The sequence below is a fragment of the Strongylocentrotus purpuratus genome, unplaced genomic scaffold, assembly GCF_000002235.5.
Source record: "Strongylocentrotus purpuratus isolate Spur 01 unplaced genomic scaffold, Spur_5.0 spur5_scaffold_6, whole genome shotgun sequence".
In the NCBI taxonomy this organism is placed as follows: Eukaryota; Metazoa; Echinodermata; class Echinoidea; order Camarodonta; family Strongylocentrotidae; genus Strongylocentrotus; species Strongylocentrotus purpuratus.
Window position 1 is genome coordinate 19,087,210 of NW_022145612.1, and position 25,377 is coordinate 19,112,586.

General features: G+C 36.4%; 1 protein-coding gene across 1 annotated transcript; it reads left to right on the forward strand.

The window, feature by feature from the left end:
• The first annotated feature begins 7,004 nt into the window (after positions 1-7,004).
• On the forward strand, positions 7,005-18,987 carry LOC582884 (traB domain-containing protein). Its single transcript, XM_030972168.1, has 8 exons — positions 7,005-7,190; positions 8,708-9,378; positions 10,208-10,348; positions 11,815-11,925; positions 12,656-12,795; positions 13,826-13,992; positions 14,735-14,849; positions 15,909-18,987. The coding sequence occupies exons 1-8, from the start codon at positions 7,145-7,147 to the stop codon at positions 16,027-16,029; spliced, it is 1,512 nt and encodes a 503-aa protein (XP_030828028.1). The 5' UTR covers positions 7,005-7,144; the 3' UTR covers positions 16,030-18,987.
• The last annotated feature ends 6,390 nt before the right edge of the window (positions 18,988-25,377 follow it).

The window sequence follows — 25,377 nt, forward strand, 5'->3', positions numbered from 1 at the left end:
ATGAATTGGTCCAAAACTACATTTACACTTGATATAAATAATCACAAATTGTGAATGTGGCATGGCCCTGAAGTGAAAATGTAGATCGGGGCCTTATAATTATGACAAAATAATACAGATCGATCAATCGATCTTATTTACTGGGTGTAAGCCACAAATATGTTTAAATAATTGAAATTTCTCCCAGGAGCATTACATTTATAAAAATCAATGTAGTTGAAACTAATATCTATTTCTGCTGCCTCCTTTTCTCTATTCTGCTCCTTTCTTCTTCCCCCCCCCCTCCTCCTCCCCCCCTCCTCCTCCTCCTCCTCCTCCTCCGCCTCCTCCTCTTCCTCCATCTCCTTTCTTCTCCTTTCTTCTTTCTTCTTTTTTCTTCTTCTTTTTTTTTTTTTTTTTTTTTTCTTCTTCTTCTTCTTCTTCTTCTTCTTCTTCTTCTTCTTCTTCTTCTTCTTCTTCTTCTTCTTCTTCTTCTTCTTCTTCTTCTTCTTCTTTCTTCTTCTTCTTCTTCTTCTTCTTCTTCTTCTTCTTCTTCTTCTTCTTCTTCTTCTTCTTCTTCTTCTTCTTCTTCTTCTTCTTCTTCTTCTTCTTCTTCTTCTCCTTCTCCTTCTCCTTCTCCTTCTTCTTCTCCTTCTTCTTCTTCTTCTTCTTCTTCTTCTTCTCCTCCATCTTCTTCAACGTATCACCATAGAAGACTAATATCAGAACCGCATATTCTGAGAATTTCATGGTCGCAGCTACCATGGAATGGCCTAAGGCGCCTGTATTCTTAAGTCTACTTGGATTTGATTTAACCAAATGTAAACCCTGACATATAACAGGCGTAAATCTTTTGAAATCACAGAAATTGTATCAGAAAACTAGTACTTTTAGCAGCCCATTCAAGATAGATCAATTCTATATAGGTCTAGGCCTACTTCAATTAACCCCCTTACTGGCCCTAGCCTTACTTTTCAGTTGAAAATGTCACAAATAAATATAGGCCTATAATAAATATTATGTTAAGCGTTGATGCTTACCTCTCGCTCTCGAAGCCAAGTACAATATAATTCCAGCAGTGATACACTTGGGAGGATTTGAAATGCATTTGATTAAAACTTTCTTTTCCTCAGATTTTAGTTCTATCACTTCTAGATCGACTCTATGTATTACTTAATAATAGCAAGTCTGTAAAAAGAAAGTAACAATGACAAATTACATGTTATGGCAAATTCTGACAAATAAATGCAGGTTTGTTGTTGAAGATGTTGATGTCAGACAAGCACACAATCATTAGTGAAGCTGAAGTACTATTTAACATTTAAATACAATTTATGCATGTTGAAAGGACTCCAATGCTTTTGTATAATACTTACAAAATATGTGGTGCCTGCGCCTGCGCTGTATTCCTTGGGCTTATGCCTGTGTTAATGGCTACGTCCATGATCATCTGACATGCATACAGCTATACAGTCTGTGGTGTCTGTGCCACAAATTTCGGGGAATCCCGGATCCTTCCCAATATTATTTGGCAGCGCAAGGTAGCACAACTTTCACTGACCCCATGGACTCCTCTCTGTGCGATAACCTACGGAGAGCGTGAGCACACTCAAGTCGTCTAGCAGAATGGGCCAACGATCATCAATTGATGCTAAATCCCCAATTTTCCATGTTTGCAGAATGAAAGGTTTTCCAACAATCCTGTGCTTGAGTATCATTCTCTTTGGTCACAGCCCATTTTAGTAATAATTCGCCCTTGAAAGTCAGCATCTTCGTAACCATTCCAGAGCTAGAGAAGTTAAAACTGAAGCTAAACATGTTAACACCCCGGTTAACACGCATCCAAAACATGATCTAAAGGGGGCGTCGTTGCCGATGCTGGTTAGCATATGTCTTTCAATATAAATGTAAACTACAGTGTGAGTCAAAAAAAAGTTTACACCTAGAAAATTGCTAAATATTTTTTTAAAAATCATCGATGAACATTAAATTGTTATATGTCTTGAAAGAGTGTTTTATCCCAAATCATTTGGTACCATTTTTGTGTGATATGTGTTTACGCTTGGATGAACAGGAGCAGTGGCGTAGGTTCGTACACCTGGGGGGGGGGGGGGATGACTCAGGGGCGGATCTAGCTTTATGCTTAGGGGGGGGGGTTGACCAATAATGACGATGCGGAGCATCGTCCACGAGCCGCGAAGCGGCGAGCCGATTTTATTTTGGGTGTTTATTTGAACCCCGTAAGTGATGTTTTCCTGGCACTCTATTAACACAATGGAGACCATAAAAAGCAGTGCATGATAACGTCTTTTTAAATCAAGTAACAGTTAAATACACAGTTATATCCAGAGTTATCATGTGCAGGCGCGGATCTACGGGGGGGGTTTAGGGGGTTTAAACCCCCCCCCCCCTTGGGCGGCCCAAAAAAAAAAAAAAAAAAAAAAGGGGGAAAAAAAGAAAAAAAGAAAGAAAAAAAGAAAGAAAAAAGAACGCACGCTGGAGAGAAACCCTTTCAAGTGCAAATATTGTGAGAAGATATTCAACGCATCTGGCAACTTAACCAAACACATGATAACTCTGGATATAACTGTGTATTAAACTGTTACTTGATTTAAAAAGACGTTATCATGCACTGCTTTTTATGGTCTTCATTGTGTTAATAGATGCCAGGAAAACATCACTTACGGGGTTCAAATAAACACCCCAAAAAAAATCGGCTCGCCGCTTCGCGGCTCGTGGACGATGCTCCGCATAGTCATTATTTTGGTCAAACCCCCCCCCCCTTAGCAAAAAGCTAGATCCGCCCCTGATGTGTTTGGTTAAGTTACCAGATGAGTTGAATATCTTCTCACAATATTTGCACTTGAAAGGGTTTCTCTCCAGCGTGCGTTCTTTTTTCTTTCTTTTTTTCTTTTTTTTTCTTTTTCTTCCTTTTTTTTTGTTAGTTTTTTGGGCCGCCCAAGGGGGGGGGGGGGGGGTTTAAACCCCCTAAACCCATCCCCCCGTAGATCCGCGCCTGTTTAATCTTGTGGTTATCTTGTGGTTTCCAAACCACAAGATAACCACAAAATACTTGTAAGATTTTCTTTTTTTTACCGTCTGAATTGGCTTTCACCGTGTGAATGCGGCTAATAACAATAAACACAATTACAATAATGATGAGGATTATTATTATCATCATCATAATTATTATTATTATTAATATTATAATTGTTATCATTATTATTATTACTATTATTATCATCATTATGACTTATTAAGTAAGCAAATATCATTCCCCAAAACCGGGGGGATGATTGTACATGCCATCCCCCTCATCCCCCCCCCCCCCCCGTTGTCTACGCCCCTGAACAGGAGACATTGTTTGCGAGAGTGCAAACATCGACTTGCGCCAAAGTTGCCTATGTGATGTTTGAATAAAACAATTGGGATTTGGGTATTAATTCGGTCTTTGCAGATCCAAATAACATCCCTAACGAAATTAATCATGCCACACATATCAAATATCGAATATCAAATATCAGCGAACGTTTTGTGCGCGCGTATGTGGGTGTGTGTGTCTTTGCCCTTTGCAAAAAAACATATGCAATGCATTTCATTTGATACATTCAATCCATTCTCTCACTCCGCTAATCCCAACATAATACATATTGTAGGCATCACTTTGGCGCAAGTCGATTTTTGCACTCTCGCAAACAATGCCACCTGTTTATCCAAGCGTGAACACATACCACACAAAAATGGTTCCAAATGATTTGGGATAAAACACTCTTTCATAAGATGTATATTAATTTACTGTTCATAGATTATTTTTAAAATAATTAGCAATTTTCTAGGTGTAAACTTTTTTTTGACTCACTCGGTACATGTAATACAACTCCCATTCAATGAGATGGCGAGAAAGGAATATACACTGTTGGAATAAAGAAATATTAAATGTTAACTTACATTAGATCACACAACTTCATGGTGCCATGGTACATACAATGTGACACAGTGTGACTATTCGCTTTGCATGTATTGTATATAAAAGAACATTGAAATTTAAACATAATGCATTGAGCATCATGTGAGTTTTAAGCCCAGTTTTGAACTATAAACTATCTATCAAAAATATATAATGTTGTCGCAATCATATTTCATGAAAAAAAGGTAAGACAAATTAAACCAACTTCATAGGAAACAGTTTTCATGTTTGTCCATACCTCCTCCCCGTAATTTTTTTAGATGCACAACTATGCTGCTGAAAAATTGGCCTATTCATAATTTAGGCAATATATAAAGTGGGAGCTTATACATGAATGTTTACTGATATTTACGTGGCGTGCTCTCCTCGTTTATGTTAGCATTGGAAATATAAATTACGCAAGATTTATAGGTTTGCTGGTATTGTTTTTCTGGATGCATCCGGGGGGGGGGTACTCAGGGGCGGCCAAGCGACTTCCAAAGTGGGGTGGGGGCACCAAGAAAAAAGGGCACTTTCTAGAGAGAAAACAAAACGGCACCTACAAAGGGAAATCTCAAATCGAAAATATACAATTTTTTAGACATTGGTATGTAAACCCCTACATTGTGATTACAATTATCAGGGATGATTTCAATATTTGTTTCACTTTATACACGATACAAGATATTGCAGTTGGGTTTAATTGTCTAAAAAAATTGTTTGCGAGCGAGGAAAAATGTTAAGATGTGTGAGGTCACGGTGCCAAAAATTACATCTTATAAAGAGGAAAAAACCCAAACCTAATGGGGTGATAAGCACATTCTCATAACGGAATAATGAAAAGACCTTTGATAAGTTACATAATTATATCATCTCTAGATGCGTGCGAGCGTAGCGAGCGAGCTTTTGGGGAAATTGCTCTTAGTCGCTTGAAATTAGCTAGAGCGCGTCTAATGATGAAAGGAAAAGGGACACTTATCAGGAAAGAAAGGGAGCATGTGCCAAAGTACAAAGAGTAATTATCAGAGGTGAAAATGGGACACTTCTTACACCCTCAAAAAGAGGCACTCACCAGGGAAGAAAAAATTCAGTCATGAGAATAGGAAATGGGCATTTGTCGACGAAAAAGGGGCCCCCATCAGATTTTGATAGGGGCATTTATAAGATATTATTATATATTGTTAAAAGGGAAATTATCAGAGGTGAACATATGCACTTATCGCACGTAAAAAGGGGCAATCGTCGACCAGATATGAAAAGGGGCACTTATGACTAAAGTGAATTATCTGAAGTGAAAAGGAGTAACTTTTCGTATCTGAAAAGAAGGGGCACTTATGAGAAGGGGAAGGGGCTCTTTTTTAATGGGGCACTTATCATTAGGAAAAGGGGCACTTATTAGAAAGGAAAAAGGGCACATGTGAAAATATAAGGTGCACTTATCCGAGAAAATGGGGGGAGTTATTAAAAGGGGAAAGGGGTACTTCTTACACAGGAAAAGGGGCACTTGTCAAGGTAAAACTCTGGAATAACTTGCCATTTGAAGCCAGGAAATCACCATCTGTAAATGTCTTTAAATCCAAACTGAAAACACATCTTTTTAATTAACTGTAAATCTAAGCATATCGGGAGCTCTTGTAGCGCAGTAGAATATTATACTTTATGTTGGATAGATTCTGCGCTCTATAAATGTATTATTATTATTATTATTATTATTAAAAGAGGCACGTACCTCACATATTTAAACAGGACAATAATTTATCGAAGGAGGAGGGGGCACTTATCAAAAGTGAAAAGAGGCACTTCTCGTACCTAACTAGGGGCACTTACTAGTGTTTTCGAGAAAAATGCCCCCTAATGATGGGTAGGGGGTTCGAAGCTTGAACGGCACACCCTCGTCCAAACCAAATCAGAGTCCCCCCCCCCCACCCGATGCATAAGACCAGGAGAGAAGAGGTGGCGAATCCGAGGGGCAAGGGGGGGGGGGCACCGTTTCAAGCATGAAGTACCCCTTAAATGCTCCTTTTACTTCAGATAAGTGCTCCTTTTTATTTCTAATAGATGCCCGTTCTAAATTCCTATAAGTGCCTCTTACCACCTCAAGTGCCCCCTTCACCTATGATTATTGCCCTTATTCAAATATGAGATGTGCCCATTTTACCTCTGTAATTGAGAGTCACTTTTCATCCGACCCTTTGATTTTGACACGTGCCTCTTATCCTTTCTAATTAGTGCTAATTATCTTCTGATAATTGCCCCTTTCCTTGTGTAATAAGTGTCCCTTTTCCGTTTTCCTAAATGCCCTTTTTCATCTCTGGTGAGTGCTCCTTATCAGTGCCCCATTTTCACCTCTGATAACTCCCCTTTTTATTTTGACATGTGCTCCTTTTCTATTCTAATATTCTCGCTAACATCATGATTATTTTAGTCTTTCATGATTAGATTGTGCGTGAAACCCCATCAGGATTGTTTGTCCTCTTTGAAAGATGTTTTTTTTTCGCACTACGACCTCACAAATCTTAATATTTTTGCTCGCTTGCTCGCAAATAAATATTCAGACTATCACACCCAACTGCAAAGTATCGTGCTTATAAGCGGTAACTTTGACCATGTAAAGAGAGAAACAAACATTGAAATCATTCCTGATAATGTAATCACAATGTAGGGGTATGTAACAATGTCTAGAAATTGTATATTATTTCTTCCACGCTTCATTTGGCAGGTGCCCCCTTTTGGTGGTGCCCTCCCCCCCCCCCCCCCCCCCCACTTTGAAAGACGGTTCGCCGCCCCTGTCTGGCGTACTTGCTATTGAAACTAATATATGATTGTGGTTTCATTTTGAGAATGCTTTTGTTGTCATTTGCTCTATGTCCCAGGTTTAAAATTATACTTGTCAGGATAAAGAAGGTGCAAGATATCATATCAAAATTGGTTTGTATCAAGCAATGATGACCCCCCCCCCCCCCCCCCCCTCATCATGCATGACGTACGTTGCTGCTGAATCTGTATCCGAAATATATTGCACAAAACACAATACAGTACTATACTGCATGCACTATCGATATCCCGTACAATTTCACGATCAGCTTTTTAGAAGACAAAAAATGCAGGCAGCGGCTCTTGGATAAGGAATGTGAAAGACGACAGCTGTGAGAGTAAAAAGACATTTTTATAAGATACTTAGTCAACATACCATTCCTTGTTCCGGGATAAGCATTTGAAATGGATGAGGAAGCCAGTGGAAAACCCATTCTTTTGGAAACTTCTGGTATGTACTCGGATTTTAAAGAAATATTTGCATGTGATTATTTACATTGTGGTGAACTCAGCCCCACATATTGTTTTTTACGTAGGGGGCCTAATGGCTGATGCTATTTACCTGCTGTTCAATTACGTTTGTTGTTTATGTGCATTGAGATTGGTTTCTTGTTAGTGAAAGTTGGGTAATTCTACAGATTCTGGCAAGATTAGTAAAAACTTCCAGAACATTCTAAATAAGACTAAAATGTTGATGTCTAAAAAGGATACTAGGTCTAGAGTAAAGGAGGGGGTAATCGACCAGCTCCAGTTTTCGGCCGATCCGTTGGATGCATGATAAAATCCCTTTAAAAATACATCGCATAATAGCATAACACATATCCCACACATACTATACCATGCCAGAGTCACTGAAGAACCAGATTTGCAATGGAAAATATATCCTAAAATATCACATTTTAGCGATGTAATCGGCGGTCCCGCTACCCAAATCTGAAAAATCGGGTATCTTACGCGTGTCTGTAAGAAATGGGTACCATGAAATGAGCTTTATTTCAAGTATTTTTCAGATTTAGAGCCCGATTTTGTGTTGGTCTCAAGCTCAAAAGTATCTCATCGCATGTATTAAATCAATGCAGCCGAACACCGCGACGCACGCACGATATGTCCGTCTAATTCAAATTCCAATTTCCGATCACCGCAGTGCTAGTTTTCGACCACCGCAGTGCTATTTTTCGACCAAGCGAGCACCGGGGAGCTCCGGCGATGGATACCTGCTCCGCCCGCTTGTGCTATAGATCAGCGCGGAAACGCACGGCGCGCGCGCGCGCGCTTCCTATTGACTTTGTACATGCGGTCGTAAACTGACTCGCTAGGTCGATAACCGGCTCCAAAACAGTGAAAATTGAAATTAATATTGTCATGGCAATTCGTAATTTTTTTCTGGGATTCTTTTTTTGTTTAAATAATAATAATATTTGCTTCATGATTTGAACAAGAAATGATAATAAATAGGAAGTAAAGGGTCCAAAAAATAGGATTTTGTCTTAAGTGGCCGAAAACCGGCTCCTTTACTCTAAAAGTAAAAATGATCAAAAATACCATCTTGATGCAGAATGATTGAGAATGACTACTAAAGTACTAGGGGCTAGTCTAGTACTAGACTAGATCTACTAGACTAAAGATTTCTATCTCTTTTGTTCATTAGCTTCTGATTTGGGTAGGGTCGGCTCCTCTCTTGAGAGAGAGAAGCCGGCCATAGGGTCTCCTGTCAGAAATTGGTGGGACGAATGTCCCACCAAAAGTACCACCAAACTTTGGACTAAAAAGTAAAATGTCATTTTAGCAGATTCATATCCGATGCATTTTTTATTCTCCACTTCAATACTAGATTGACTGTATGATGAGTTTAAGAGTCTTTTTTTCAAGATTAGCCCTATTTTAAACTGTTACTGTGCATGGGGAACATGTTATCATCCCTTTATCAAAGAAATCAATGAATTTTCTTTTTTTCAATTTTTTTTACAGGAAGTCATGAAGTGACCGTTCCAAATGGTTCAAGTGCTGCTGTCCCAAGTAAAATTATTAAAGCAGAGGAAGACTACAATGATGACAGCTTAGATGCCAGTGATGGGGAGGGTGGGGCACATGAAGGGAGCTACCAGATGAACAGTGATAAGGAAAGTCAGGGGGACAGCATGAGTGACACCGGAAGCTACTCTCCAAACACGGCAGACATAGAGGACGATGACGCATTACTTGAGCAGGGGACGTATCGGAAGATTAACAGTGTGGATGGGGTACGAGTGGAAGGGGGTCCTGGTGCTGGTGGAGACCAGAGAGACGTTCAGAATGACATTCTGGATCAGTTGGGGAACCAGGACCACTGCGACGACAGCGAGAGCGAACTTGGGAGCTATCACATCAACACGGACAAGGAAGATGATGATGAGGGAAGGTACAAGGATAAAGAAGGGTTATCGGATGGAGAGTATGACCTGAGCAGCGGTCAGGAGTCAGATGTTGAAGAAACAATGGATGAGGTCGAGTTACTCAGGATGAGGGCCTTGTGTAGGCAGGAACATAAACCTGATGAACTTCCAGACACTGTTACAAAGATGACTACTGAACATGGAGCTCAAATATACATTGTTGGGACTGCTCACTTCAGTGAAAATAGCCAGAATGATGTTGCAAAGGTTTGTAGAGTCTATCTAATTCTTACCTTGCCACCAAGTTTACAAGTACATATGCATGTATCACAAATGTATTTCATGAAAGGGGTTTATATACATGTAATTATTTGTTTTCTTCTTGCATTGATGAACAGTGTTCTGCAAAATAAAAATCACCAGGGGCATTTAGTTTTCAGACAAGATCTTGTTATAAAGTAAAGTATTTTATGTAAGATATAAAGGTGAATAAGATACACTTCTTAGGGCTCTTGCAGTGAAGCAAGAAAGATGGTATGGAAAGAAATCCACAGCTTTCATTTAAGTCATAATGGGTTCATTATGTTTCGCTTTTTTAATGTGAAATGGACATATCTATAGTAAGTGGAAAAGTATCATTTAATCATTTTCATTTGAATGACTAGAGAATCCTGCAAAATGTAAAATACACCTTTTGAATATCCAAGGGGCAATTGGCAGGTCCGGAGAAGGGTACACTAATTGATGTACAATGTACGTAGTGCTACAAAAGAGTTGTGTCGCCTTTAATTCACTTCTGTAAAAAGCTTTTCCCCAAAATGTAAAAGTACAAAAAATAAAATACCTGTTTACACACTTAGATCATAGATCCAATATTACAACAACAAAAAAAACATCTCTATTAATAAACTGTTCATTTTAAGCCAAGTTTGACAATTGAAATAAATTAACCAGCTAATGGATTTTGAACCAAAAGATTTGCCACGTCCTATCAATTAATGTACTATTAGACAGGAATAATGAGATTGATAAATTATGACTTGTTCTTTATTTATTTACTTTGTATAATAATTTTGTTTCATTATTATTATTCCAGACGATTCAAGCTGTTCAGCCTGATATCGTTTTATTAGAACTCTGCAGGGGACGGCTCTCCATTCTGGAGCTTGATGAAGAAACACTACTAGAAGAAGCTAAAAATTTCAACATGGCTAAACTCAGACAATCAATCAAACAGGTAAGTTCTGTCATTTAAGATAAAAAGCTTTTTGTTTATAAGTTATTAAATGACTGTCAGGCTTTCATTCCTTGTATTTTTAAGGGGAAGGAGAAAGAGAAGCGGATGTTGCACCATGTAAACTTGTATATTCTTTTATGCTGCATTTTTACTGATTATTGCTTCAGTGTATTCCTTTTGTGTAGAAATTATATTAATACATTTCAATGAATTGTGAAATGTGTAAACTAATATGTAGGCTGCCTGTAGATATTATTTAGCCAAAACCTTTGGTACAACTTGGGCACTTTAACTGTAATGATTTATTGACTGATAATGACAACAAGTATTATCTAATTATGTAAGGAAGAAAGAAAGAAATTAAATCTGGAATAACAGCTTACTCTAGATGAAATAAGAAAATATGATTTAACATACCAGTATATCTGTTTTCTGTACACATTTTTTTACATGTAGCAATTATGTGTGATTCAAGTTCAGTAAAAGTTTAAAATGACTTTATGAACTATGTATCAATGTCAAATCCATCAACAACAGCCACAATAAACAAAGCCTTCTTTTATCACTTTTTAGCAAAATTTTGGTGCTTTGATTTATTGACGCCAATGTATTTAACTGATAGTCGCAATGGATTATATTGAATTAAATATTAAATGCAATTATACAAACTCACATCATCATCTCATTGCTTCTGCCAGTTATCAAATAATTTATGTTATATATTCCCAAATCGTAAGTAGAATTGTTATATGGTTATGATGTAGCTCCATGAACATATGGAGACTACCTCTATGTACCAGCATGTTTTTTTTTTTTAAAGGCAAGGATTCACAAAGAAATATGAGATGACTATTTTTATCAGTGGAACTAGTGTTGAATGATTACTTGTGTGGGGATGAATATAAGCTTGAGATATATAAGGCCTACTACAATGTACAGTACATGTATGTATCTAAAAGCCTTGAAATGTTTGTTTTTTAATTCATGGAAATAGGCAAATTTTCCTTTCTATCATAGTGCCAATTTTTTTTAGATTAGTTTGTGTAAAATACATGATCAGTTAATGTGTCAGTAAAGTGCACTAATGCCAATTCTCCCTGCAAAGATTTCTTTTTCTAAATTTTTTATAAGGGGTTGTCTAGATACACATTTTGAACAAGTGACACATATACATAAGTATATATATATATGAAATATGTGTAGAGGATATCGAATGCCTTCATTACCTTTTGCGCCCTGCATGTGGACTGCTGTTTACTGTATTCTCTCATTCCCATAGGCTTTAATACAGGAGCCACTCGGTTCCTATAGGCAAGGGAATACTTTATGCATACTCATCGTAAAGAAATATCCAACACCTGAAATGTTATTCTCTTGTTCCCCATGCAATTCCAAGTGATTTGGTAGAATGAGTTCCTTTAAACTGTTTGTATTGATCATTGTCATATGTTCTCTATGTCTTGTAGAGTGGTGTAGTAGGAGGCATCATGCAAGCTCTACTCCTCAATCTCTCAGCACATCTGACCAAAGAACTTGGTATGGCACCGGGCGGAGAGTTCAGGACAGCTGTCAGAGAGGTACATATCCTTGTTCAAATTCTGTGCTCAATGTATGGAAACACATTGTTATTGCTTGTTCATTATTTTGAAACAAATAAAGTACATATGGAGAGAAATCTATTAATTTTTTAAATATATATACTGGTATACATGTATATATATATTTTTTTTGAATTTATTTATTTATTTTTATTTATTTATTTATTTATTTATTTATTTTTTTTTGGGGGGGGGGCAATTCCATGCAATGTATCACAAACAACACATGTCTTTTTTCCTTGTATTTCATCCAAAAAATTAAAATAAAAGATGATGTGACCATTTATAATGTTTGTGATATCATAAATATCCATCAGTCAGTGGTCTTATCAGGAGATTTCTTTCCTTTTTTGGAGGGGGGGGGGGGGAATTAATGTCAAATGGGACACATTACAAGTATCCCCAATTTGCTATTATGAAAAATAAATTTAGAAGAGTTGTAACCTTTGTTAAAACATTGTTTTAACAAACACTTATGATAACAAGGTAATGTTTCCAGTCCCAGCTCTTTGTTTTCTATTATTTTGAGCACTTATATAACAAGGGTTTTGTTATACACTGTAGTTAGGAATATCTTTTGGGGGCTGGTTGCATACGCTTCATTTTGGTATATAACACGCCTTTGCACAAGTTATTTTGGTATTTGTATTAGGGAGATTAAGCAAAGAATGAGATGAATACGATCTGTATGTATTAATTTATGTTACAGGCTCAGACAGTGCCTGGTTGTAAGCTACATCTTGGAGATCGACCCATTCAGATCACGCTGAAGAGAGCAATGGCTTCACTATCACCATGGCAGAAACTCAAATTAGCATGGTATCTCATCACCAGTAAAGAACCCATCACGTGAGAATAAATATCTTGGACTATTACTTTTGAATAAATAATAAATCATCAAATTTTAGATGTAACTTAATTTGTATTTCTCATACTTCTTCTACCACCACCATGATTACCACCCCCACCACCACCACCATTACCACCACCACCACTATTACTACTACCATACTAAATTCTTTAGATTTGTACGTCCATTGAGAAAGCAATGCCAGGATTGGTTAGAGGAACTAGCGGCCTGCCATATTTCAAGTCCAACTTAAATTGATCTTTGTCTTTGGTGTGCAATGCCAACAAACAACACCTAATTGTGTAGATAAACAGATGACAAAAGTCTCACAGCTACATGTACAACAAAGAAAATTGATAGATACCGGTACATATATAGTGGAAGTGGGTATGACATAGGGCAATAGTAGGACAGGAAGTCACAAAGAGGAAATAGATGTATGAGGGGTGTTCAATATTCATAGATTGGTACAGAGCGGTATCACAAGCATAGCCTACATGTACATATATGGATATAATCAAGTGACCTATTTTAATTTGTTTTTATGTTAGCATCACAAGTATGGTGCAAAAACAAAAATGTCCTACAGAGGGATTTATTATGCGAATCATGTTATATATTTTATTTATTTCAAATAACTTCCTTAGTTCCAGCTCATTCAATCTAAACCTCTTTTCTTGCTGACTTTTTGCATTGATATGCAGATGTATAATGAAATCATTAATTGGGGTGATAGTAATTTTTGTTGATATTGAGCTACATCAATTGATTAGAAATATGGATTAGAAGAGATGAATTGGACCTCTTTATTGAATTAAACGGTTTATTGAGAGTACTGAAAATGAAAGCCCAAGAACTGAATTACATTTACCAGTAGTTTACAATAAAAGCTTTAGTTATGTTACCTGTCGAGACACAACCTCCCATCCTATTACTCAATCAACATGTATATGTTCATGTATATGTTCATGTATGATAGTCATGTTTTACATGAGGAACTCATCATGTTGCTATCATAATTCACAACAGGAAGGAAGAGGTGGAGAAGTTCAAGCAGAAGGACTTACTGGAGGAAATGCTTGGGGAGATGACAGGGGATTTCCCTGCTCTGAGTAGAGTGTTTGTTAGTGAGAGAGATACATATCTCTCCCAGTCTCTCAAGGCATGCTCCCAGCCGCAAGCACCTAGAGATGATGGTAAGACCAGATTTCAGATCAATCAAATAATGAACTTAATTATTTCAAGAGGTCTTATCACTACAAATAGTTTGCTCTTCATATCAGGGCTCCACCCTACTTTATAAGATGAAATCTAATGTAACTTCTATAGAGAAATATCGCAAGTAAAGATTTGCTTTAATTAAACGTAAAACTGCCTAGTGCGGTAGTATATTCAATGCACCCATAAACATTTGCATAGAAAAGGGTAGGCACAGAACCCAAGCTGGACTTCGCTTCCATCTGGGTAGAGTTTTGGGGGTTGATTTTATACTTACTAGCTGTACACAAATTATTTTTTGTGGTGACTGGTTGCCTTTAAAGCCCCACTGTCCTACTTGTAGTTACTTGCTCCCTCTATATAGAAAACTTCCCCAGTCGGTGCCTGTTGGTCCCCCATGATCCTCTTTTTCTTATGTTAGTTGAGAGCTGAGTTAATGAGATAGCCACCTGTCAGTGACCTTGCTGTGTGGTCTAATCCCTTCTGGCCCAGTAGTATTGACGGTCTTTAATAAATGTCTCTACCCTAGACATCTGTTGACAAACTGCCTTTTATGATGAAAGTGAATGAGAATTATTATAATGCCATGTGCAATCTTTGTCTGACAAAACTTTATCAGTACCAAACCTAAGACTACACCATAAATTACATTTGCATTTTGTGGTACCAGCTGAAATAGACTAAATATATATATTCCCTTTGTTTTTCTTTTGATTTTAGGCTTTGTGTATCCAGCTCCTATAGTGGTTGGTGTTGTTGGCATGGGCCATGTCAAAGGAATGGTTGACATGTGGGATAAACCAGTTTCAAAGGAACATCTCTTAGAAATCACAAGGTAAGATGCCATTCATGTGCTATTATTATTCTGAGAGCACATGTTTGTTATGCTTTATGTATGTTGGCTTCTATTATGATCTTTCTACTCAGCTTGATTGTACCAAAAAATGATAATAATCTGGATTTGTAAAGTGCTTATTAGAAATACCATCTCTAAGCACTTTACAGATATTGTTCCCCCCCCCCCTTCATCAGATTCATTCACGCACCATGTGCATCATCTCCACTCCCTGGGGAATATTCCTACCATATTGTCACTGTGTGGGCATATGGCTATTACTAACACAAAGGCTATTGTCATCCCACAGGGTCCCCATTTCTCTCCTGGGTATAGAGTGGCACATGTTGATTGATGCCTTGCCAAAGGACATAAGTGCCATGTCAGGGATCGAAGCCATGACTTTTGCATTTCAAGTCAGGTGCTTAAACCACTCGAGTACAACACCTCTCCTATAGGCTTACTAAATTCAATCTTTTTTTTAAAGATCTTTGCTGGATATGTAGAGACGTCACTCTGCTTGATAACCTCCATTGGATTAGACATTAGTGCTGTACTAAAAGTAGAAAGGAGGGCTGACAATGAGTAACAAATTATCTCTTTGATGAACAAAATCACTGAAGACAAATTTAGGGATTCTTAATCCATAATTATATGTACAGTTGTACACAAGTATGAATTTTATAAAATTGTAATTCACATTTCAGTAAAGTAATAATAGATATGCTTAGTTATTCGTAGTACAAGGCCTTTAATGAATAAAAAATGAAGATTTTGGTACATGTTTGGCTCATGGTGCTACCAACCTTACTATATGTCCAGTGGACATTATCAAGTGACTTCTTCATATATCCAGCAAAAATATGTAAAAATAAATCAACTTTAATAAGTCTAGAGGAGTTGATGAAAGCTTGCCAGTCAATACAAATAGTTCTGTTAAAAACCTGAAGCTGACACATATATTACCCCCCCCCCCCCCCCAAAATTGGAAGGTTTCATTTTTATGAATGAAGATATTCTTAATCTCCATTTTTCTTTGTTTCATCTTTTACACGGCAGTATTCCAAGTCCATCACTGGCAGGACGTCTGTTGACATGGAGCTTCCGATTGTCAATGGTTGGTCTCCTAGCTTGGGGATGCTACCGTTTCACAAAGTGGACTAACATCTCACTGTGGTAACGCAGACATCCATCTAGCCATACTTCCTCCATATCAAATCCAGCTTGATCCTGAAATGCAATAATTGTGTTCTTATTTGATCTTGTTCACATTTTTTAGTAGAAACAAATTCTTGACCTTTTCAGTAATTATATTAGGGTGATGTTTTTAATCTGCCTTTTAATGTGAGTTTTAAAGTGGTTCAATTCAAATGAACATCATTTTTGCCTAACACAATGGGAGCAGTTTAGAGGGATGATGTAGTAGATACCTGGCGTCCAAGACCAAGATCTCTTTTGGTTACTTTCATTTAGCATTAAATGTCTTTCTCTAGACAGAGTAGTTTGGACTACATCACTGGTATAAAGCCTGATTTTCATGTGCGATATGTCAATTTGGAGTCCTTATCTCTGTAAAGCTCCTTAGGTACCTTAGCGAAATGTAATAGCACAAAAAGACGCCCACGGAAAGCTTAAGACATAATATTTAGTGATTTTTGTTTTTTACATATATAAATAAAATTTAGCTAACATTAAGCCTCATTAAGATATGTATCCCCAACTTATCAGAAAGTTTTGTAAATGGGAAAATTGAATTCTGTTTCTTTTTCATTTAATATACTGACAATAGTCATTTACTTTTTGTTTTTCATCATATTTATATACTCTAATTAATTTTATGATTGTTTCTTCCATTTGATTTTCACCTACTTTATTATTGTCTGAAATTTATGTGTGTATGTTATTCAAACATTGTTTCAAGTGTTAAGTTATGTTTTTATTTAGAGTGGATAGTAATTGAACCTAACTACTTCTTATTACCCCTGTCTCTCTTTTTTATCTGAAAATTATAATTTTGAATAGAAGTGTGAATTTGTCCTTTCAAATTGTGCAATTGGTTTTATGCTTCCTTGACTATCTTTTCAATTATACCTTATTTAAGTTTGAATACTCTCCTTTGCATGATATGAACGTGTTTTATCACAAGCATTGTTCCTTTCCAAAAAATCAACCTGTGTTGGTGGTTGAGCATCCTATTATTAGAACTGATTGTAGAATTGGATTATATGAAGACAGGTTTAGAAAGAATGTGTAGAGAATTTCATGGTCTAGAGGAGTACGTATCAGCTGGTCATAGGTACAATTCAAAGCTGCAGCTATTATGCGATTGGATAGAATACCTCATTATTCTACATTTACCTCTCTCTACCCAGGAATTAAATAAGGAATTTAATGGATACCAGTACTAGCAGCCAATCTCAATGAATTATGGTTGCAGATTATGGGAATAAGACTAGAGAAATGGAAATGGAGCACATATGGTGCATTGTGCATTGCATGAATCTGATGGGTTATCAGATTTGAAATTTTGTATGTTTGGACCAGCCTCTTCGCCAGAACAAGGTGCTCTATATGGATAGTAGATCTACAAACTGTATTGGACCGATAGTCAGGAAAAGCTGTTTTCATTATAAAGTTGAAAACCTTATCGTCTGACTAGGGCAGATATTGGTGATGTGCCATAGCACTGCCACTGATGGAATGGTTTTATGAAAGGCTGATAAAATGAAAGGACTCAAACCCTCTTTGGCTCTTAGTGCCAGTGACTTGTTATCTGGCAGTGTCACATGGTAATTTCATATTTTTTTCTCAATATTCAGTTGTTTACTCTATATTGTTTAAAGCCTATCTGCACTAGTTTGGCCAGGAGGGATTAGACCTCTCTGCGTGGTCACTGATGGGTGGTTATCTCATCAAATCAGTTCTCAATTATAATAAGAAAAAGAGGACCATGGGGGACCAACGGGTACCGCTTAGGCATTGTTTGCTATGTAGAGGGCGCAAGTAGCTACAAGTAGTGCAGTCCCGCTTGGAATATTCATAATGAACCTGCCGCAAGTTTTGTGGTACTGTATCGTGTAATTAAATGTAATTCCTGTTTGTTTATTTATACATGAATAGCCACACTGTAAATTTGACTGTGCTGTTAAAGTAATTCACAGTGTAAAAGTTGGAACAGATCAAAGTAGAGTACCTTGATAAGTTGATATTCTGATTTTGTTAATCCAACCTTGTAGGGTAGAACAATCCCTATGGTATTTGTTCCGGAATGCCTGCATTCGCAAAGAAATCACATGTTTATAATGATGAATTTAAAGAGTTTTTTTTTGTGGACATTGATGAAATTGTCATTTACGAATTGTGAATATCTTATGCTCAAAATCAGAGATATGCTTCTATTCATGTTAACTTAGTTCAAAACATTTATTTAAAAAATTGAGTTTTAAATGAAGAAAAAAAATGTCCATCAAGATTGATGACCCTGACATATACATGAACCTTGACATGATGAACCCTGATATTTATTTATACTTTCAAAGCTGATTAATGAAGACTTATTTTCAAATTTGTCTTAGACATCCTAGCTTCATGAAGAAGAGTGCTAGTTCACCAAATCATTGACCATGATGATGTCTCTGTATAACCCTTTGGGTCAATGGAGGATATGCGTCACATTTAACAAAATATTCAAAAACTATCAAAAGGTAAAAACACATGTCCAATGTGTATGAACTTTAGTATGTAAATTATTAAGATTTTCATTCATACCTTAATTTCCTTAAGGTAATTTTGTCAGATTAATCAGTTGCCTGTTGACAACTTTCCTTTCATTCAAATGCTTTCAGAATATGTTTTGAATTTTTCCCCCTAGTTGCCGACACCAGCAAATAAAAGAGACTGCAGTTCATTTTGATGTAGATACAAATGAAATATAGATATATATTTATGTCATTAGTTCCAGTGTATGGTTGTGAAGTTGGATTTTCAATATTTGAAATTTGAGACAAAGGAGAGAGATGAATCACAAATTAACTTGGCAAGTTAGCTTCGCATTAAACTGTTGCCTTTTACACATTGACTTTATCCTCTCCCTGGTATGGAATTTGGAGAAATAAATCTTTTATTCAGCCATGAAAAAGATATAAATGAGTATTTCTTGCAGTTGATGTACATGATGCTGCCCCCCTCTCTCTCCCCCCTCCCCCTCTCTCTCTCCCACTCCCCCTCTCTCCCTCTCTGTGTCCCTCCCTCCCTCACTTATGCGATTATCAAGCAGAGTGACGTCTCTACATATCCAGCAAAGACCTGAACAAAATAATGGCTTTTTATTTTCTTTTTCTTTTTTCCGCTCTCTCTCTGTGTACGTCCCTCCCATTATACACAGATGCAAACATACAGAGCGTAGAACAGTACTTTACTTGTTGAAGTTTTTTTTTTTAACTGTAAAACAAGACAGAGGGATGATGAAAGTCATTAACAACATTCTGAAACTGTCAGGATTCGAAACAATTTGTTAATATCTTCATCGAAACCTTTTACAAAATTGATAAAATTACACACACAAAATAGAATTAATGAAATTGTAGCATATGATATTATGTAGCAATGTAGAAAAAATTGTTGAGTTTTGCAACTTGTGCCATTTCATTTGTCTGGGTAGGAAATTGATTAAATTGACTTGAATTACAAGTCAACCATGATCGCAAGACGTTTACGAGGAATTAACTGCAGGGCAATATCAACCCTTTTATACAATTTATATCCTATACAAATCATGTTCAGATTACGTAACATGCCAGTGTCATGTGTGCATATTTCAAAAGGTGATGGACAGAGCTCAAATTAATTTTTTGTCCACGTGGGCTCTTTAAAAAAAAGACCCCCCCCCCCCATGAGCCTTCTCATGGGGGCTTTTAGTACAGAAGGAGGTTCTTTTTTAATACAAATTTCCATTGAATTGGTACCATGATACTCCAAAATTCTTTGCTACTTCATCACTATCATTTAAGTCGGCATTTTCCCTTTTTACAACTTTACAAGTTACATAAGGGTTTCATCCAGTGATGACATTCTCTCCATTTTTTCCCGTTCTGCACATTCCTCCTCATTCGAGCAAGAAATCCTGCACGCTAATCTAACTTCCATAGTTCCATTTCATTGGTTTAAAAGTTGAAACTCAATATTGTGTGAAAGTTACAAAACAAAAGATAATCTTTATTTTATAATTCCACGGGGGCGATTTTTTATTTTGCAATCGCCCTATGAGCAGACGGAAGCGATTATGTGGCTCACGGGGGCGAATGGCCCATCGCTATTGAAATTAACTTTGTACGATGAAGATAAAGTCAGAAAAGAAATTCATGTAATGAAAAAATTAACCCAAGGTAAATCATTTCAATTTGGAGTTGGGATAATGATATGTCGTATACACTCGAAAATATAAAGTATAAATGAAAATAGTTATGTTCACGAACATCAAGATATTTCCTATTTAAAGCCTACTATAAATTTGATTTGATTTGATTTGATACGGTTTATTGAAATAAAAGAACATGCAGCTGGGAAGCTGAAATTATTCAATTTACAAAGTCGATATACAACACAATAAACGATCAAAATATGAATGACTTAAACGTACTGCTATAAATCATGCATAATGAAACAAAATGAATATCAAATATTACATCAAAATCTAAATATATTACAAACATTACATCAAAATCTAAATATATTACAAATATTACATCAAAATTTAAATATATTACAAATATTAAAAAACATTAAAAACATTCTGTGTCATCAAAAAAGAAGAGAGATAGAGAGAGGGAGAGAAAGACGGAACAAGAAAGAGGAATAGAAGGAAGAAGAAAAAAGAAAGAAAATTTGATCAGAGAATATACGAAAGATTGGAGGAGAGGGGTAGAGAAGGACAGAATAGAACAAGAAAAACATAAAGAGAGGAGAATCGTACAGTCTTGAAGAATGTTTTCATCAAAACCGGAAAAAAGAAAAGCGAGCCTCTGCCAAGTGCACCTCAAGTTGAAATATGATTTAAAAAGTAAAAATAAAAGATTTAAAAAAAAAACTGTTTGAATATATAATACATCAACGTCATTTTGAAAATTCGTTAAAGTCAAAAGAGTAAAGTTATGCCAATCCCACAACACATCCAAGTTCAAGGCAAATAATTTTGTAACTCAAAAGGATTAAATGTAGATTTTAAAAAAAAGAAGAAAAAAAAAAGAAAAAAAAAGAGAAGTCACATTCACTGTTACTATCAAAGCACCAAAGTACATGTATACAAAAAAGGGGGCAAATTATGTATTGTGTGAAGAAAGAAGAAAGAAAAAAGGGGGAAGGTGATATTAGCAGAGGAAAGAGGTAAGAAAAGAGAAAGAAAAAGAAAAAGATGAGAACCAAAGAGAAGAGGAAGGAAAAGTGGTTTCACACAAAGCAAGAGTAACATGAAATAGCACGGATTGTAACATCCTAAAAGTACAAGGATTATCAAAAAGATGTTGCACGAGGTAAAGTAATATGATTATATTACACTGAAGAACAATAAAATCAAAGTTATTAGAGGATAGGTACAATATATGTCAACAACGTATTAAAGAGCATACAAGTAAGTAAAGAATTGGCAATACACCAATAGGCAATAAACTTGCATGTACACGCATGGTGATACACAGTAAAAGTATTAGTTTATAAGGAAAAAAGGGGAAAAATGATAATTGTGATGTCACTCCTGACATTCAAGGAATAGAGAAATCATGCATCTTATAAACAATAAAGAGTAAACAGATACGAATAGAAGAAGAGAGGGGGAGAGGGAAGACAAGAATAAAGGGAGTATAAAATAGTGAAAAATAAGATCAAAGAACGGGGAATATCCACGATAAATAGATTTGCATATTAAAGTGAACTGCATTATAGATAATCATAAAGTGGGTAAAACAACGTGCAGTTTTAATAGTGGAACATTCACAAATATTGTGACGCGATTCAGCAAATTGAGGCATTATACAAATATATTTGATCATAAGATAAAATGATTTATCGAAAAGATAGACACTATTTACAATTCAAATAAAACCTTATACACATGACTTCAACGGAATGTAATGTTCATCCAGGAACAGGGGGGGGGGGGGGGGGTTACCCTCCCACTCTTGGTTTTTACACAAATCCGAACGGATAGTTGTGCATCCTACGAACATTTAGAAATGTATACCCAACTGAAATTGGTTAATATTATGGTTTAAGATTATGCTTAATTTTAATGAAAATTGGACAAAACATTCCTTAGTGTGGCATATTAGAAGAGGAAAAACGCCAATTCGGAGCAGCTATGGTTCCAAGTTTTACCAAAATAAATCTGACAGTGAACCCCCAACCAATCTTGTCCTGCTAAAATGAGAATGTTGAAAGGTACAGTGATATCATATTGTCCTCAGTTCAACAACTTTGCTTTGGTGGAAAAATACAATCTACATTGGCTCAGAATGATTGTCGTATATAACCGAACATTTTTAAGTTATAACCATACCGTATATTGCTGCTTGTAAGTGTCGGCTTGCATGGTGATGTAGATAGCTTGCAGGTGGAGAACTATATAGCGCTTGGAGAGGATGAGTGGCGGGAGTGGCTCGACGTTTCGAACAGGTTGACTATCCGTCATCAGGAGTGACTATACTAACAATCCTTTTCAGGACTACAAACCCTCAAGGAAGATTACCGAGATTCCTTTTCAGGATTCCTCAATCCTCCCTCTCTCTCACATGGTGCACCCGCAGACCTACTGTATATTCTCGTATATTACCTGTATATTTCAATATACCATTGCTTCATTTCCTTTTTTTAAGCAGTTTTCCCTTTTGCGCATGTGACATAATCAGACATAAAACAATCTATTCTACACATTTCAGTAGGCCCTATGCATTTCCCATTTATAAACATGATTAATCCCGCACCGCTACGAGTGCTGTTCATTGAAGTAAAATTGTACGCTGAAGCAATTTCTTTATTCAAACATCTCAATTAATTGAAATGCCAATACATTTGATTGTGTTTGAAACCAAACATTTTACCAACTTATTAACTTCGTATTCGTTCTTAGAGCTTCCTTATCTTCATTTCAGCTTCGGTTACATAAAATACATCTCCATCCGCGGATATCCACCTGGAAAGCAATCCGGGACAGGCTGGTACCATACTGCAGCCGTTCAACGTATAGTGCCAACAGTCATGTTCAAGTGCCGCGAACCACCAGCCTTGTCGTCTATGATATAAAGTGAAGGGCTGACCCGATTGTGGACATTGTGCCGCATTCATTGCATCGCCCGCAGTTCCAATGAAAGAAGTGAAGTTTCCCCGATAGCTTCATTAAACAAAATGATATATAATTACATCGATAAATAAAATAAAGATAAATAATTAAGATGAATAAAACTGATGGATTAAATACATGAATAAATAAAACATAAATAAATAAGACATAAATAAATAATACTTTAATTAATTTAATAATAGATAAAGATAAGACTGTAGTATCTGATCAGAATTACCTTTCATCCAATCGAAATTTGGCGACAATGATTATACAGCAAGATTTTTTTTCAGAATGAACAGAACACGAGTACAGAGTCATACCAATTAAAATATCAACATTTTTGAGAAAAACTATAGGCATATAAGTCTGGAAACGCTATAACTACTTTTTTAAGATTAAAAATTAAAACTTACCCTTGGCTAGCATTCGCTAAAAAGAAGTCATACGAAGCAAACACAGTTAGGTCGTCTCTTGAATTGTATACCTTGGTCAAAGTCATGTCCATCCTCAGTCGAACAGGAAAGGGTCCCAAGTCAAGGATTCGATCCAATCCTATCCAGTGGTCATTGAAAGGGATGCCAAAACCAATAGCATAATCCATTATATTCCAAGGCCGAAAATGGAAGAATCCATGTTTCTGATAGTTTTGCTGTAAACAGATTTTTTTTTTTTTAAATAAACCGGGAAGAAAAAAAAAAAATCGTTATTCTTACCCCCAACTTTTTTCTTATAAATGCTTCCTGGGAGAAATTTTAATTATTTTAACATATTTGTGGCTTACACCCAGTAAATAAGATCGATTGATCGATCTGTAGATGCAGGTTCAAGTCCCGCTGGTTCCAATATTTGTTCTGACTTGTTTTTTTCAATACAGATCGATCAATCGATCTTATTTACTGGGTGTAAGCCACAAATATGTTCAAATAATTACCCCAACTTGTCTTGATGAAGATACAGTATACTTTTGGAGGCTCCAGGTACAGTACATCAAGCCCATAACTTGGGAGGGGAAATGAACACCACATTCCTCGAAGTCATTTCGCAAATAATTCGTCTTTTTAAATGGGAAAATCTTGATTTATTCAAAGGAAAAGTCCATCTCCAGGTTTATCGTAAAATCGAAACTGACTGGGAATTTCAACGGCTAAATAAAAATTTCAAATTATGTCAAGATATTGAATTTTAGAGATAATAGTATTACATATTAGGCAGTTAAATGCTATTTTGTGATTGTGGAACTTCTGGTTTAGAATTTTCCAGGAATCTAACTACATGTTAATTTTTCCATCATGCCGTTGAAATTGAGTTGATGACTTTTAAACCTATTGTTATAATGACCTTTGAGATAAATGGACTAAACAACGAAACAAGTCAACTAAAGCAGTAATTTTAATCATATTTTATGAGATGTTAAGAAGTTGAATTAAAAGTTGTTTCAAATATCATCTCTCATTAAACAAATTAGCTTCAAATATATTATTAATCAAAACGGGGTGGGAGGGAAATCAGTCAAAACCATGATGATACTTTCATTTACTGAAATGCACCATAAAATCAACTGACCAGATACTTTCTGAAAATTATATGTAATACGTTTAACAATTTTGGAAGATTCCTTTTTTTCAATTTTTAATTAGACTGAATATTTTGCTTTTCGAAATAAGTAAATTCATGCGTATTGCCAATATTTGTTCCCTTCGTGTGTTTGTTTGGGGGATCGGGGGAGATCAGAGATGTAATGATGGATGGGGATAACAAATTGTACAATTCTAGTTTTCATTAAACAGATACCTGAATGACCGTCCACCCTCCTCCGTCGGTTTCCATGTCACACTTGACTGGAAACAACTTGTCTCTCGGTTTGATTTCGTAGATACTTGTTTCATTGTAACCGGCGTCATAAAGCACTTTGCACGATGTCGCCCATTCGCAGTAAGCTCCTGTAAAACCGGCGCGGCAGGAGCATTTGAACTCGTTGCTTGGGTACGACAAGCAGGAGCCTCCATTATGGCAGAGATTCAAGGCACATACATCTTCACCTGGGTAGGGGATAAGTATGTAGAGGAGGGGAGCTAAGTTTAGAAGGCAGCACGTATCATATCTTATCATACCTCAGTCAGGCCGCCAAACAATACAATACAATACAATGAACATTTAGGGCGCCATTCCCATAAGGCTCAGAGCGCTAACATCAAA

Excerpts from the sequence above, each read along its gene's own strand:
- LOC582884 (XM_030972168.1), top strand. The coding sequence starts at position 7,145 with ATGGATGAGGAAGCCAGTGGAAAACCCATTCTTTTGGAAACTTCTG. Across the intron at positions 11,926-12,655 it reads TCAGGACAGCTGTCAGAGAG|GCTCAGACAGTGCCTGGTTG; the intron begins GTACATATCCTT and ends TTTATGTTACAG. Across the intron at positions 14,850-15,908 it reads CATCTCTTAGAAATCACAAG|TATTCCAAGTCCATCACTGG; the intron begins GTAAGATGCCAT and ends TTTACACGGCAG.